The 16786-nt window shown below is 46.0% G+C and overlaps 1 protein-coding gene across 1 annotated transcript in view; it reads left to right on the top strand.

The window, feature by feature from the left end:
• Positions 1-16462, top strand: part of kif19 (kinesin family member 19) — a 37139-nt gene extending 20677 nt beyond the window's left edge. Inside the window, exons 4-20 of the mRNA XM_086140117.1 lie at positions 10-97; positions 1938-2074; positions 7285-7410; positions 7496-7690; positions 8391-8537; positions 8622-8744; positions 8825-8981; positions 9070-9244; positions 9523-9721; positions 10444-10714; positions 12161-12285; positions 12377-12540; positions 12668-12773; positions 13188-13311; positions 13387-13775; positions 15154-15322; positions 15421-16462. Coding sequence (XP_085996243.1) covers positions 10-97; positions 1938-2074; positions 7285-7410; positions 7496-7690; positions 8391-8537; positions 8622-8744; positions 8825-8981; positions 9070-9244; positions 9523-9721; positions 10444-10714; positions 12161-12285; positions 12377-12540; positions 12668-12773; positions 13188-13311; positions 13387-13775; positions 15154-15322; positions 15421-15548 — 2823 coding nt within the window. The 3' untranslated portion in view covers positions 15549-16462. The remainder of the gene's footprint in view (positions 1-9; positions 98-1937; positions 2075-7284; positions 7411-7495; positions 7691-8390; positions 8538-8621; positions 8745-8824; positions 8982-9069; positions 9245-9522; positions 9722-10443; positions 10715-12160; positions 12286-12376; positions 12541-12667; positions 12774-13187; positions 13312-13386; positions 13776-15153; positions 15323-15420) is intronic.
• Positions 16463-16786: the final 324 nt, after the last annotated feature.

Here is a 16786-nt window from a genome sequence, read left to right as displayed (position 1 = left end):
GCCCAACAGGAGGAGGTGTATCGAGCTACAACCAAAGGGCTGATCGAGGGCCTCATATCCGGCTACAACGCCACCGTGTTTGCCTACGGACCAACAGGTGTGTTCCTTCTTTGCGCTGTAGCTCCTTTTGCACCGTAGGAACTTTTTGCAGTTCCTAGAACCGTTTCTTCGTACATTTGGACAGCATAGGATCCAGGGACCGGGGACCATCCAAGGCAAGGTTTTTATGGCTCTTTTGGAACTCAGGTGGCGTTGGTGTTTAGTGATTGATAGAAGTCCAGATACCTCTTAAGAACCGGGTCTAGGAGCACCTACTAAAAAGCTATTGTGGACGCCAGTCAGCTGTTTTCTTGCGACAAAGCAGACAGAACTGGCGCAAAATGGACCGACAAAGAGGTCCGAGCTCTTTTCCGACGGTGTTGCCAAAACAAGTATGGAGTAAGTTCACGGCAGGGTACTTCACTCTGCAGGGGGAAAATAAAAACACCTTAACCCATCTGATAGTCAACTGTTGCTTTTTACAGAAAATGGATGCTGTGGCAACTTGGCTTTTAACGACGTCCACGATGTCTTCCTCCTTTTTCTTGGTGGTTTGTTTTTGAGTGTTGCGCTTGAGCTACACATGGCAGATGCTTGCGTCCCAACAGCCCCCGCTGAGAATGCAAAACTTAAAGGGTTAGAAATGTGAGCCGGACAGTTTTATCATTGTGTCCTTAGAACTGTTTCTGTCTGAAAGAGACATTTATTAACAAAAAGTCCAAGGTTCCTTCGGTTGTTTTAGTCATCATCAAAATAAAAGTGTCTGGGCGAGCGAGGACGGCAGATGGCTTCGGAGGACCTCAGACAGACAAGCAATCGCCTGAATACCGATTTTGAACCCTTCTGAAGGGTTCATTTCTGCGTGTTTTACGAGTCGACCCCAGTTTCTGCCATTATCGGTAACATATAAGCGCCACGAACGTAGCGGCAAGTCGCACATGTTCGGTGTGTTCAGTCGTCGCCGTTGCTCTCTCCCTCTTTCTCTCAGCAACCTCTGTTTGACTCAGCGAGTTAGCATTCCCTCAGGAATAGCGCGGAGCATCTTATTTGCATCTGCTCCGGTTTTCGTGTCGCTCTGATTAAAAAATGAGTCACTCCGTACCTCCCACGCTTCCAGTGGGCAGGGACGGATCGTCAAAGAATTGTCGAGCATCATCTCTCTGTGGAATTGTGACCCGCATGCCTCTCGAACTTGTTGAATCCTCCTCCCTTCCATCCTGTCCGCCTGGAGCGCCTTTCTACCTCCAGCGCCCCGACTCCTGAACCCAAACGGGTCGATTGAGGTAAAACAGCCGCCCCGCTGCATTTGGAAAGGATGAAGAGAGGAGAGAGCGACAGGCTGCGGAAAACCAAACAATAAGCCGAAAGGCACGAGACAGCGGGGCAGAATTGGCGCCGACTTCCTGCGGGCTTGTCTTTAATGGCGCTGACGTTCGATAAAGCAGATCCGTGGATACATGTTTTTAAATTCACGCTGTAACCCGATTGATGCCACAAACCGGCAGCGGGCTCACCAGGCGGAACCGGCCCGTTGGCTTGCTAGTAAGAAAATTCACCATCGAACATGATTCATACATTGCTATTTCGTCGAAAGGCGCCGGTGACGTCACAAGAGGGCATCCTTCAAATTCAAGCATCCTTTAATTTATTCATTTTGGACAGTTTCTTGTACAAGATTGGCTTTTCATGGAGATTTTAAGGTCTCCATTATAACATCTGCCTGATGCTAAAGTCAAATCTATCTATTGCGGATGGTAAAACTGTGGTAAAACTAGCTTAACCATTAAACACTGACAATTTGCTTGGAACATATTGGACTTTTCCGGTTAAACTTGAGGGAATCTGCGTGAAACTAACCTCGTATAACAGGGGCTCGTTTTTAATCGTTATCTTTTCAGGTTGCGGCAAGACGTACACCATGCTGGGGACGGACAAGGAGCCGGGCATCTACGTTCGAACCCTGAACGACCTGTTCCGTGCCATCGAGGAGACCAGCGACGACATGCTGTACAGCGTCTCCATGTCCTACCTGGAGGTGAGAATTTCCAATTTGATGATGGCTTAAGAGCAGGGTCATCTCCCCGAAAGCAGCGCCGTCTGATCACCGTGCCGCGGTTCTCCATTAACGTGATTGCTCACTCTGAGTTGAGAATTCTTTTGATTTTCCCCACATTGGTTCTGCACCCGCGTGGACCCGACCTTTCATCATCCGAATTAGAGTTCTGCCTTCATGGCCGTCTGTAACTAAACATCTGATGTTGCCAGCTGATGCAAACGGTGGAAAGATTCTTTCTGGTGTCGCACTGAATTTATATCCAAAGCTCGGCGGAAAAGCCTGGATTTCAATCCATTGGTTGATTATCTATGCCGCTTATCACGCCCTTAAGGTAGCATGGGGACAGGAGGCGATCAATGGATGTGAGATGGGTTAAAGGTGGACCGGTTGCAGTTGATCACAGGGGCTACATATAGAGACAACCGTCATGTAGAGATACGCAACCATTCACTCTCGCACTAACATCTCATATAGAGACAACCAATCATTCACTCTTTCACTCACATCCCATATAGAGTCAACCAATCATTCACTCTCGCACTAACATCTCATATAGAGACAACCAATCACTCACTCGCTCACTCACATCTCATATAGAGACAACCAAACATTCACTCTCTCACACACATCTCATATAGAGACAACCAATCATTCACTCTCTCACACACATTTCATATGGAGACAACCAATCATTCATTCTCTCACACACATCTCATATAGAGTCAACCAATCATTCTCTCTCCCCCGCCTGCGTCAGATACCAACGCGTTACACATCCCTTTCTGATCATTTTTCTGGAGAACCATCTTCTTTCGGGGTGCAGCATCAGCAGAGGGACGCGATTTCGCATTTAGAACAGAAAGAGGTGAAAAAAACGAACTCCCCTGGTTACAGATAGATACAGATGTTGCTCTAGACATGACGATCCAGGTTCGTTGAAAAATGCGTCAGTACGTGACACCAAGGGAACCTCCATCATTCGTCAGGTTATTGACTCATCGGGAGTGAGAATGAGTTCCTCACTCACACCTCAAATAGAGACGTACCATTATCAACGTCTAAGTCAACTTATCAATACTGCCATATGTTCACACATACAGAGCACTGAAGTAGCGCTACTCTCAGACCCACGGTGCAAAAGTACAAAAAATAATCAATATAACTTACGCTGAGGTAGATATTGTAGGGTTGTCTGTGGAGGTTCTCGGTCATCCAGGTGACGGTGAATTCTTGTCGAAATCTTCTTGTCTTGGCAACTGGACTTGAATTTCTTCACCGAAGGAGAGTTAATGAATAAAACTGAACATAATATAGTATAATATAATATAACATATTCGGAAACTCCCTGAACTGAAGAAGCCTCTTGGACGGTTGAAACGTCTTTAAGTGAAGACATACAAGTCCGGTTGCCAAGGCAAGAAGATTTCGATAAGAATTTTGCGTATTGAATATGTATGTTTATTGAGTATTGGGTTTGGTTTTTAAAGTGACAGGGATGTTGCAAAAGGGATATCAGTATGAAAAGTGCTGTTATTAAATCTCTCATTCACACGTCCGGGCAATTTACGGTGAATGCATGAATGTTTTTGGACTTTGGGAGGAAACTGGAGAACCTGGAGGAACATTCAGACTCCAAGCAGAAAGGTTCAGATTCAAACCAGCGACCGACTTGCTGTGCTTTTTGCCCCCTCAGAATATAATCCGAGACATGCTGGGCAGAAGTAAAATTAAATTTTTTTCCCTAGCTGTTCAAACATTAAATCAGTGTCTTGTCTATCATTAAATTTAAATTTAATTTCCAAGCCCGAAGGTCTTCTCCTCTGTGGAGCTGGCCGCCAGTGTTTGTCTGAAAATCAAATTTACTGCGCCGTCTGAGCGCCATCCAAAAGCCATCAATATAAAACCCGTAATAAAATGGGACATTCACTGACTTCTCGCACTTTCAGCACAAATCATCGACCGGACCTTCTGTGCTTAACGCTTATTCACACGGTATTCATTTCGATTTTTATCGCCTCGGTGACTTGAAGCACGGGCGAGTCGCTTTCTCTGCTCGACTTGTGCCGTTAACAGCAGCTAAATGTGACTTTCAAAAAAACACGGGCTTCAGTCCTCAAGAGGAAACTGCTTTTTTTTTTTAAAACCTTTTTTTCTCAGCCTGATGCCGGAGGTGATGGTGCGCAGAGAGAAACACTAAATGAGCGTCTGCTCCGCGGCTAATGTTTTGCCGTGTTATTATGTCAGCGTGTGACACAGAGATGCCTGAATTACTTGCTTCCACCTTTCATCAGTGCCTTCTTTTATTGTCTTTCGGTCTCTTTCCTCTTTCATAAGGAAGACAAAGCCAAAAACAAAAAGCAAACCAAAAATGAAGCAGAGCTAGTTCAAGGTTTAAATCTGTCAATCACAGCTGGGACCTCTCAACCAATCACAGCAGGGATAGCTCACCCCCTAGAAGCTGAATGCTGGAAAGCAGGAAATCATGAATGAATGAATGAATGAATGAATGAATGAATGAATATGTGTAATAGTCTGAATAACATCTTCTGTGTTAGCAATTATCTGTGACACAAGCTCCCATATCCAATGGGATAGCAGTCCAAGGTATAGATAATGAATGAATGAATGTTTATGATTGCAATAGGCTTAATCACATTGCACGTGTTAGCAAAACATTAGCATCTATGACGCGAGTTCCTGCATCCAACCGATTATGAATAATCATCAGTGTATTAGGCTGGATTACATCTTCTGTGTTTGCAAAACATTAGCATCTGTGACACGAGCTCCTGTATCCAATAGGATAGCAAAGTCTGATATAGTTAATGAATGAATGTATTTAAGTGTGATAGGCGTATTAAATCATCTGTTTTAGCAAAATATTAGCATCTGTGACACAAGCTCCCGCACCGCCACCTCTCAGCAAGGTCACTTGGTTCATGCTGCATTAATGTTTCCTTATTTCAAAACCGTTTTTTCTGCGTATCCCACCTTTTTTTTTCCACTTGTTTAAAAACAACTCGATATTGTGTCCTGTAAGACAATGAAAAGTCTCCCTCATAGCGAACAGCTAGTGAACAGCACATCACTCTACATTCTCCACACCCTGCAGAAGATGATAGAAAAGAAAAAGTCAATGAGGAGGCATGAGTTATATTCATTGAAAATGCAATAAAATGGAGAGTTATGAAAATAAAAGCAGGGGCTCCCTTAAAAACAATTAAGAGCAATTATGAAAGGAAAATTTAACCTTCGAGAGAAAAACTAGTCTCGATTAATTTCATCCATGGAGGCCAATCGGGCCTGCAAAACATTGTAATTAGCTTTGGCGCCATTGGTGTGGCTATCTGCGGCAACACCTGCTGTGCGACGTTAAAATCTCCCAGTTTAAACGCTAATAATGGAGTCTGGATGCAGTCTGGTTCGTGCTTAAGGTTCGCAGCACCAATCCCTCATGCGTGCAGTGTGTGTGTGTGTGTGTGTGTGTGTTTGCCGTTACCAGGGAGCCGCTCAGTTGCCACTACCGTCTCACCACAAAGAGGTTAAACACCGTTTTACAGCTCGACGGAGTGGCGGCCGGCGTATCTGCTCCTCACGTTGGCGACGCGCCCTCTTTCAATAGGTGCAATCTCAGAGAAAACATGTACGGAAAATTCTCACGGCAAATGTAAATGTAACCCCCTTTATTTGCACCCCTAACCACCTCCCTTCCTCTTTTTTCATCATCCATTCATTGTCTTCTAATCCCAAACTCTCCCCATTGCAGAGAAAAGAGAGAAAATCAGGAAACGGCAAATTACGACCGCCCGGATGAGATTAAAAAAACAAAACAAAAACAAAGAAAATAACAAAAACACACAACATGCACGCATCCAAACCCCAGAACCTGTCTGCTTTCGGGTTTTTCACAATAAAATACGATGTCAGAAAAGTCCTTTCTCATGTTCGTCTGCTGTAACACACGAGGAATTTGATTTTCCCAAATATGGTAAGCGATATATCGCTTGCAGTTGTAATAAAGCAGTTATTAAGACACTGAATAGATTAAAACGTCATAATGCATTATAGTATTTTTACTAGTACCACCGACTAGTGGCCTATTCCCTCTGACACCAGCCTTTATTCATTTATTTTGTTTTTCTTTTACCACTTTGTCAGTTTTATTGTTTTTATTGTTTCTTTTAAATCTGTATCTTCAGGATATGAATATGTCAGTACCTTCAGTGTCAAGTAAGGCGCCATAAATACAACGTATTATAATTATTAGTAGTGATCGGAGATCAGATATTCAGGTCAGGTTTGCCTCACTCTGTCCACCACGTGCACACACACACACACACACACACACACACACACACACACACACACACACACTACTCTGCTTATCAATCTAGCAGTAACGGAGCGCCACACGTTCTGTGCAGAGGGAACCCACAACTCAAACAAAAAGGAGCCAGTGGGGCCGATAAACAAGACAAGTGTGTGACAATGCAACACCATAAAAAAAGTGTAAAAATTCACTGCGTCATCTGGCGGCGTGTCTTCGGCTCTGTTTGTGAACAGTCAATAACGCCAGTGGTGCCCGAGAGGTATTCTGGTAATTTACTGCTCACTGTGAGTGACGGGACTAGATTGAGGTTCACCCTCGCAGTTTTATGACAAGACTAAATCCAGATCTGAGTCACAGACTTTATAAAAGAGTATTAAAATCTCAACAAACTCAAGGCAGGATTATGGCCCTTTTTTTTAAAGCAAGAATTCTGAACGTACACTGCTCAAAAAAATAAAGGGAACACTTCAAAAAACACATCCTAGATCTAAATGAATGAAATATTCTTATGAAATACTTTGCTCTTTACACAGTTGAATGTGCTGACAACAAAACCACACAAAAATGATCAATGGAAATCAATTGTATCAACCCATGGAGGTCTGATTAGGAATCACACTCAACATTAAAGTGTAAAAACAAACTCCAGGCTGATCCAACTTTGATGTAATGTCCTTAAAACAAGTCAAAATGAATCTGTGTTGCTTCCTGAGTGGACACTATGATTTCACAGAAGCGTGATTGACTTGGAGTTACATTGTGTTGTTCAAGTGTTCCCTTTATTTTTTTGAGCAGTATACTTGAGCATTTTCCATGAGGTGCATTCACGTGCATTTGTATCTCCCCGTGCTTCTGTTAGATCTACAACGAGATGATCCGTGACCTGCTCAACCCGTCCTCCGGCTTCCTGGATCTGAGAGAGGATGCCAAGGGTGTGATCCAGGTCGCCGGCATCACCGAGGTGTCCACCATCAACGCTCAGGAGGTTTGGAAAAAAAAAAGCGTTCCCTGCAAAAACCCCGCCACATATTTAATGTTTATGCTAAAAACAAACAACTCGTGTCGACAAGATCATGGAATTGCTGATGAAGGGGAACAAACAGCGAACCCAGGAGCCGACGGCCGCCAACCGGACGTCGTCCCGCTCGCACGCCGTCCTGCAGGTGGCCGTCAAGCAGCAGAGCCGCTGCAGAGACGTCCTGCAAGAGGTCCGCTTCGCTCGCCTCTTCATGATCGACCTCGCCGGCTCCGAGCGAGCCGCCCAGGTACGTTCCGTGTCTATTCGCCGCCGTGATGTGACACACACAGCCGTGCGTCAGGCGCCAAATTGAATGTATATTCAGGCAGTAAAAAAAATCCAAGGCCGATTTAAATCTCTTTTAATGAATCCGCCAATTTCCATCTGCTCAAAATATAATGTTTCATAAGGATTCTGAGCAGACCTGTGTTAACTTGATAAAGGTATTGATTCTCTTGAATGCTTTTAAAGGAAGAAAAGGGGAAAAAAAAAAAAAAAACAGGAACAACCGGCATTTAGTAATTACAAGGTTGGACACGTTAATAGCGAGCAGGGTTGGGATAATGAAACACCGTGAATAGACAGAACGCTCGTAATCACCAGATGGGTTGTTTTACGGCGCGGGGAAATGGAAGGGTGCAAATCACACGGCGGGGCGTTGGAGGGGGGGGCTTGACCTTCTCTTTACAAACAGTCAACAGTTTGTCGTTCGGCCGAGTTTCAATGATTCAATTGTTCGTCGTCTGGGTCGACTCTTGACACCTCGGTGCAAAGGGGTCGGAGATGGGGTGGGGCCAGAGAGCCGGATCTTCTGGCCCAATTTGGAATTCATCCATTTGATTTCTAAAGCTAATCATCACGAAATGTAAAGTTTTCCCCCGTTCTCTAGATTCTGTGATTTACATCCTCATAGTCCTCTCGCTGTGAGCCCTCTGTCTGTATCCCAGACTCAGAACAGGGGTCAAAGGTTAAAAGAGGGGGCCCACATCAACCGCTCCCTCCTGGCCCTCGGCAACTGCATCAACGCTCTGAGCGACAAAAACGGCAGCAAGTATGTGAACTACAGGGACAGCAAGCTGACGCGCCTGCTGAAGGTACGGCGTTTTCCCATCTCTACGCACTGTTCGTGTTTGGAGCTTCCGCTCACCCTCGTGTTCGTTTTTTGCTCTTTTGGAAAGGATTCGCTGGGCGGCAACAGCCGAACCGTCATGATCGCTCACATCAGTCCCGCCTCGGTGGCTTTCGAGGAGTCTCGCAACACGCTGACGTACGCCGACCGTGCCAAAAGCATCCGAACACGGGTGAGACCTCGGATCTCGGACATAGGGGCTCTCCTGATTTCGATGGATTTGCGCGAAACCCGTTTTTTTTTGCTCCGCAGGTGAAGAAGAACCTGATAAACGTGTCGTACCACATCGCTCAGTACACCAACATCATCTCCGACCTGCGCTGTGAAATCCAGCGGCTCAAGAAGAAGATCGCGGGCCAGACGAGCCGCCAGCTCAGCACAGACCGGGCCAACATCCGCCACGTCCAGGGTACCGCAGACTAAATAAAAACAGACGAAATAAAGCTGCTGTCTGGCATCGGCATCAGAAATCCAGCGGTCTGCTATTTCGTCCGCAGCCGAGGTCCAGGCTCACTCCGGCCAGCAGTGTCAGGCTGAGATGGATCAGCTGAGGGAGCAGCTCCTGGACGCCTTCCGCCAGCAGATGGAGATCAGGAAAACCCTGATGGAGTTGGAAAACTCCAGCATGGAGATTCAGATCGACACGTCCAAGCAGCTGCTCGCCATTGCCGAGTAAGTCTTTATGAGCTCTTGTTTTTCTCTCTACCCGCCCCAGGGAGCAGCTTTGGCTGTTAGCTCCCACTATCAGCGATCGAGCATCGGTTAACCCGACCAAATGTTTATTCGATACCAATTTACGGGAAACCCTGGCAACCACACTTCAGCACCACGAATTAAAACAGACTCCGCACTCCTTCAAAACCAGGCAGCTGCTGGAAATCGATTATTTGGACCAAACTGTGAATTCCCATTGGCCGACCGTGTGATTGTGTCGCTCTTCCCCCCCCCAGCTGGGAGCAGGAGCGGAGGAGACGGCGGCGGAAGTGGCGCGCCGAGAAGAGGAAGGAGAGCGAGAACAAGGACGAGAGCGAGAAGGAGTCCGACTGCCCGGAGTCTCCGCCCGACAGCACAGAGACCCGGGAGGTGACGGCGGCCAGGGAGAACCTGGCCTCGCTGGTGGCCGAACAGAAGAAGGTCAACAAACAGAAAGTGGGTCGCTTTTTGTTTTTACAAGGGTTTTGGCCGTAAATCGTTATATTTTGCAAATGTACTTTTGTCTTCAGGGATCAAAAAAAGACAAAATTTCCAGAAAATGTAAAAAATCGGGCTAAATATCATCGGTTGATAACAAGAAATGGTCAGAGAATCAGCTAAAGTGTGTTAGCTTCTAAAAAAAAAGTTCGCTAGTGTTACTTGTGTTAAGCAGGTGGAAGAGCGGAAGTCAAGAAGCGGGTACTCGTTTCTCTCTCGCATCGCATCCATTTATTTAACAACACAGATCGACAAAACAAAACAGCATCAAATATCCATACAAAGCTCACCGAAACAATGCTTGACGAAATACAAATGACATCCGTTCTCAAAGGGTGATTTACTAACCTGTGTTAAACGGGCACTTGTGTCTCTCTCGCATCGCATCCAAGGAGACGGCGAAAGTGTCCACCTTTTCTTGCAGCGAGAGAGAAAAAAGTTCCGCCCCTCCCGATTTTACAAAGAAAGAAAACAAAATATTAGCAGTGAAATAAATCATCTAATAAATGTGGTCATCCTATTTTAGGTGTGCCACACTAGCATCAGAAAATCTGTCTCGAACGTGTATTTCAATAAATAATAAGTGGAATCACGTGTAAATATTGGAATTAAAATGAATATAAAAGGGTTCTAAATGTAGTGTCGTGTTTTGAAACTGAGTTTATCATTTCTTCCTCCAGGCGCTGCTGGAGCGCAGGTTCACGGAGTTCCGCGACCAGGCCCGCCACCTGGAGGAGCTGCTGCCCCGTCGGGTGAGCTCCGAGGAGCAGCGCGAGGTTCTGGGGCTCCTCTGCAAGGTCCACGAGCTGGAGATCGAAAACGTGGAGATGCAGTCCCACGCGCTGCTCAAGGACAACGTGATTCGGCAGAAGAACTTTGTGGTGCAGCGTTTCGAGCAGCACAGGCACCTGTGTGATGAGATCATCCAGCAGCAGAGGCAGTTCATCGACAGTGAGTCAGTCGGCGTTGATTTCCCGCTTTCAGGCAGAACCTTTTTGAGAGCCGTCAGCTCGAATTTGGTTCCAGGAACTAGCCTTCTCCGGGGGAACCTGTTAGCTTAGCATTCACACAGGTAGTGAGGGACCAATGGAGGTGTGACGTGCACCTTAAGATCTAAAAACTCGGACAACATGGAGAGCTAAGTTGTCACAGCTTACATGTTCTGCTTGGCAGGAATAATAACCATGAAGTATCAGATGGGTTAAAGCCCCACCATTAGCCAAAATGTTGACGTCCCTCTGCGAGCCCTAGAAAACCCTGCGTGGCGTCGCAGGCCGGGAGAGTTTGGACTTCTTCGTCGGTCCGTTTCTCACCGGTTCGGTCCATTTTGTCGCAAGAAAACAGCTAACCGGTGACCGCAATGCTTTTTTTTAAAACAGCACCCAGCAGTTTGCAAGAAGTGGCTCATGAGTTCCACCAAACACAGAGCAGCTACATTACGTGGGTATCCCTGAAACCGTAAAGAGACCCTGCTCTGGAGTAGTAGCTGAAATGGTTCCTCTGAGTTTCTCTGTCTAAATGCACGAAGAAACAGTCGAGATCCTGAAAAGGTTCCTGGGAACTGCAAAAAGTTCCTCCAGTGCAAAAGAGGCTAAAGCCTGTCATACAAGTCAACTAACAGATGGACTAGATCAAGGGTGCCAATACTTTTTTGGCTTGCAATCTACTTTTAAAATGACCAATCCAAATGATCTACCAGCAATATATATATACATATACGTGTGTGTGTGTGTGTGTGTGTGTGTACGTGCGCATGTGTATATATTGTATCCCTTGCATAACAGCATGAACATATGTGGCACAGTATAATTGTGTACATTTTTGGCCATTTCCTTACTCTGGTGACATCTTGCACTGAAAGGACTCAGTCACCTGACAGGCAGCCCAGCCTCTAACACACTTCCAAACCCATCAATCATGGTGGAACGGTATTCGTATCGAGATCTCAGATTGGCTAGACTGTATGTCAATCAAGCGCGTCATCGCCGTAGTGGGGATGGATGTAGCGTATTCTGCAACCCGCGGTTGAGTTGTTTTTTTTACGTTGTGCGGTAGTTTAGTTTGAAAGGCAGGGCTCCGCGATCGACCCGTGTTGCCTTTGCAATCCACCAGTAGATCGGGATCGAAGCGTTGGGCGCCTCTGGACTAGATGTTAAGTTGACCAATCATTGGCCAGGCGCTGACGGATACTCTTCACTCATCATCAGTCTTGTCTCGTCTAATCATACTCAACGGTAAAATCCTGCCTATTGGCTGCCTTGGCACTCCTGCGGTACATCCCGTTTCCGTTTCAGATTTCCCAAAACAGTTCTCACAACCGATTTAGGAAAAAACTACTCAGACATTAGAAAAAAAAAAACAGGCCTGACGTTTTTGTCTCCTTTGTGTCTACTCCAGACCACAGCCTGCTCGTTCCTCCTCACCTGCAGGAACTGTACGACATGTACATACGGGAGTTGGACGAGAGGAAACTGGACAGGGCCATGGCCCTGGACAAAGTTACAACCAGACACAACATGAAGGTGAGAACCTGCCGTTACAAATCTAATAGGGTATATAAATCACGGTGAGATGTGGAACGGCGGAAGAACTCTTTCCGTGCGGTATTTCTAGGAGGGGTCTCTACCCAAGATCACCCTGGCCGGGGCGGGCCGGGACAATGTGCAGGACATGGACTCGGACCAGGAGAGCGTGCGCAACGTGTGCTCCGACAACAGGCGAAACCAAGCCAAGCTCCGCCGACACACGCTGCCCCCGATCCTGCCCGAGCCCGAGCTGTAAGAGGACGCGTTGCCCCTTTTCAGAATCGAAACGAGCGGCGTGGCCTTCACGCAGAGCGTTGCCATAACTACAAATTCCATCGAGGTCTTCTCTTTCTCCCCCGCCGCCCCCGACCCGCGTCAGGGACAGCAACAGGGTATTCAAGAGCAGCCCCCACGCCAGGCAGATGAAGAACTCCGCCGTAATGACGCCGCCTCCCATCCACATCAACGGAAAGGGCAGCAGAGAGGTGAGCCAGCTCTCTGCAGGAGCCGAACCCTCGGTTCAGACGCCACTTTTATATATATATGTCAAAAAAAAGAAAGAAACTTAAGCCTCATGAAGTGGTCTACCACAGATGTCTGAATGCGGCGGAATAATTTTTTCTTCTCCACGATTTCCACTTCTGACTAACGCGATCATTGATCAAGTTGATATTTATTTTGGTTTAAAACCACTCCATTTTTTTTCACTTTAAATCGACCTCCAGCTGAATTATATCATCAAGATGATACCTTTTGGTTATTTCTGAGCATTCGGCTATTTCTCTATCCCGCTGTGACATTACCTGAGTCGTATCGGCTAATAGCTTTAGCTTAGCTCAAACCGGAGGGGCCGCCGTGAACGTCCGATCACAACGTGCCGCTTTGCGTCTCCGCTCCAGCTGCAGCCGCTGGTCCCCGCCGGCTCCCTGAGCTACAGCCACCTCAGCCACAGCATCAGCAGCCACCTGGACTCCTCCCCGGAGAGCAGCGAGGCCGGCGCCGACGTCCCCCTGACTCGACACGGTGGGTGCGCGAAGGCCGCCGGCGCTCACCTGAATGGGAGCGGCGGATGTGTCAACTACGGTTGTGTCTCCACAGAGAGGCAGCAGATCCTCAAGGGGATCCAGAACATCTCAGTGAAGGCGGCCCGTCGGCGCACCAAAGCCCTGGAGGTGGACGCCTTGCGGTTGCCCCCTCCCCCTTCGCCCCTGGACCCTAAGAAGCAGAAGAGCAGCATTTCTTTGACAGAGGCGCCACCTAGAGGCCTGCCGGTGCGACGCGGCCGACAGCCCAGTCCCGAGCTCAGACACGCCACCTCGGACGACAACCTGTCCAGCAGCACCGGCGAGGGTCCCGCCCTGCAGGCGACCTGGACGCGGCCGTGCAACCACAAGGTCACGGGTAAAAACCAAACCCCCCGAGAGGTCGACTTCGAGGCTCGCCGCAAGAAGAGGCGTTCGCGGTCGTTTGAGGTCACTGGCCAAGCGGTAAGTATTTTCCCGTGGACGGAAGATCACTTTTGTCTATTTACCGAATAGCTCACTTCAAGACAAGAGACGTAAACTCTTAAAAATGTAAAGATGAATCGCTGTTATTGCCATTTTTTTCAAGGGAAATCTGAAGAACCACCGTGGCATTTCAGGTGCAAGTTCTGAATCGAAAAAATAAGGCTCATACATGAGAAATTTTAGTCATTTTTACACCTTTTTCTTTTGAGGTGCAAATTGTTCAGTCATGTTAACATTACCGTGTTAGCAGCTCTCCAAGAGACTCTTGAGGATAATTCTAGTGTAAGCTTCATTTTTCATGCTGTTGAATATTATAATCATTTCAAAAACAACACAGCATATCAACTATAATAGGCTGAGAGCAAATGTGTTGTTTATGACAAAACCAATTTAAGAAAAATAATAGCACAATATTGGTATGCGTTTTAAAACCTGGTTATGAATGGATGATCGCGACAACAAAACCTGACATTGGAGCTCTGATAAAAAAAACAGACAGCGTTAGAATACAACATCAGGGAACAAACATAGATAATATAAAATCAACGCATTAAGTACTAAATAGACTCAAAAACAGTTTTTGAAATAATAATGTTATTTAGCACGTGACCTTTTTCAGTCAAGGTAGTCGTTTTTGGACGTTTAGGGATTTCTAAATGAATTACCGTTTCTTGTTAATCTATGTTTAAATCTGAAAAATAGATAGAAATGGTTTCTTGTTTATTTATGTCCGTCGTTGTTTATGTATGTATGATATATTTGATTCAATAAGTTGACGAGACCAAAAAAAGAACTTTCCAAACTAAAAAAACTAGGAATGATATTAGTAATAAAACAATTGATTTTTTTGTATATATTATTAACAAATATAAAACGGAATAGTGAACGCCAGTGTGCTTTTAAATTGCCTATTTTCTGTATCATATACCAATTTTTTCTTTCCTCAGTTTCTAAAATGAATAAAATAAACTAAAGCAACACCTTTTCATTCAAGATAAGTACATTTTTTAATATGAACGACTATCTTTGTTTACCCGAGGCCCTCTATTCCGGTCAAGTATGACAGTTTCTGACGTGCAAAGCACGCTCTGTTATCTCTACTTCTCCATCCTGAGCTGCCCGAGAACATAATGCTGTTTTGGGTTGAGGACACATTGCTCTGCTGACGCACTCCTGGTCTCATGACATCTTAATGCACTTTAGCAATTACGCTTAATGAATATTATTGTGACAATTTGTTGACTAATAGTGTGTTGATAACGATTTAGCATGAATGTAAAGCTGTATATTGTGGTTCATATATGTATTTATTTGACTCATCGATCAGAGCTGCTATTATGTTTTTTTTTTCCCGCAGCTACCTCACACCAAGACCACCGCAGCTCAGCGGTTCCGTCCTCTCGACAGCACATCGGACCCCCACCTCCACATCAACGGCCAGCCACAGGCCCCCCTCCTCCGCCCGCAGCACAGAGGAGTGGCTCCTCTCGCCAAAGCCAGGGCGCCCTTCGGCCTCCAGCATGCAGGCAAGCCATGCGGCGGAAACGTTCGTCCCCGGCGACTCTCGTCTCTCGCAACGCTCGAATCTGTCCCCTGAGCTTCATCCCGATTCCTCTCTCCGCAGGCTCGAACGCAGAGCCCTTCATCGCCCACGGGAGTAACCCGAAGCGAGTACCGCAGGTGCGGCAGCCCCAGCCCCTCCTCTACGTCGCCACCACGGGCACCGGCAGCCAGCGGCTACGCCGACACTGAGCCGTCAGCAGGACTTACTCTCAACACCAGCAGAACACTCGAAAAGGAGGTCGAGGGAAACCTTCAAGGACTCTAAGGCTCTCTCTTTCTCAACAATTCAGAAAAACCACTTAAGCTCTAAGTGGGGAGCTGCCGGGGAACACACACATACACGCACACACACACACACACCATGCTGGGAGACACCAAAGATTGTTAGACTTGCATTTTGTGTTTCCAGTCTGTCGAGCGTTTGCAATTCAAGCTCACCGAAATGCAGATTTAGGATGCTGTCAGACTGATACGGCATCAATGTATATTTTCTTTTAATTTAGCGTTTGGCCACGTTTTGAGTCGAAGGACATTACAGTGTTGAAACCGAAAACGTCTGCGGGATCAGCACAGTCCAAATCTGTCAGCATAGATGTTTCCTGTCGTGGGGTTGTATCAATTCAGAGACTGATCGATTCACAAGAAAAAAAGACAAAACCTGATCACCTTGAACATGGTGAGCTTCTGAATGTAAAGTCATCCGTTGTATTTTTTTCATGACGCCCAGGTACATGCCTTTCTCTCAAACTTTATGGTTGTTTGTCTTGCTGTATAGAACCACACCAGGTGCATTTCCAGATTAGTCTGCTGTATATTTGATCGATTATTTAAATGTTGCCTTTTTATTTCATGTTGTTGTTTTAATACTTTCATGGCTTTATTTTGTACTTTTTTTTTTTATTTGTACCTGAATAAATTTAAATTAAATAAACCAGGTGTTGCACATTATTGATGACCTTTGACTGCTGTAAACATTTTATATTTTACAGAAGGACCCTGCCACTTTTGAAATAGGAGACGCCAGTGTTAAATACAACTTATTTGCATTTTATTTTATTTTCATTTTATTCAAATTCCTCCCAGTCTGTAGTTACAATAATGCCCGCTAGATGGCGCAGAGTGAACTAGTGTTGTCGAAGTGTACTGCTGGCAGCGTGTCATCTGATTTCAGCGTGCAATTTATTAAAAATAAGCTTTAGCTTCGATTTTATACATGACATATACATAAAATAAAAGTCAAGGTGAATGATGAAGTGATGGAAATCTTTCTGTGTATTAAATCGGCTCCCGTTTAATCACGTGTTTATAACACCAGTCGGAAGTCCCGCCTTCCACACGCTAGCGACAGCGTTTTTATCCAATTAGAAATAATTTATCACATGAGCGACGTGCCCTCGGACCAATGAGAGCTGCGATTACGGGTGCCT

The sequence above is a fragment of the Fistularia commersonii genome, chromosome 32 (assembly GCF_037954325.1).
Source record: "Fistularia commersonii isolate RoL2024-O1a breed Wild chromosome 32, RoL_Fcom_v1.0, whole genome shotgun sequence".
In the NCBI taxonomy this organism is placed as follows: domain Eukaryota; kingdom Metazoa; phylum Chordata; class Actinopteri; order Syngnathiformes; family Fistulariidae; genus Fistularia; species Fistularia commersonii.
Note: the sequence above shows the minus strand (reverse complement) of the source record. Positions and strands in the feature narration are given on the sequence as shown.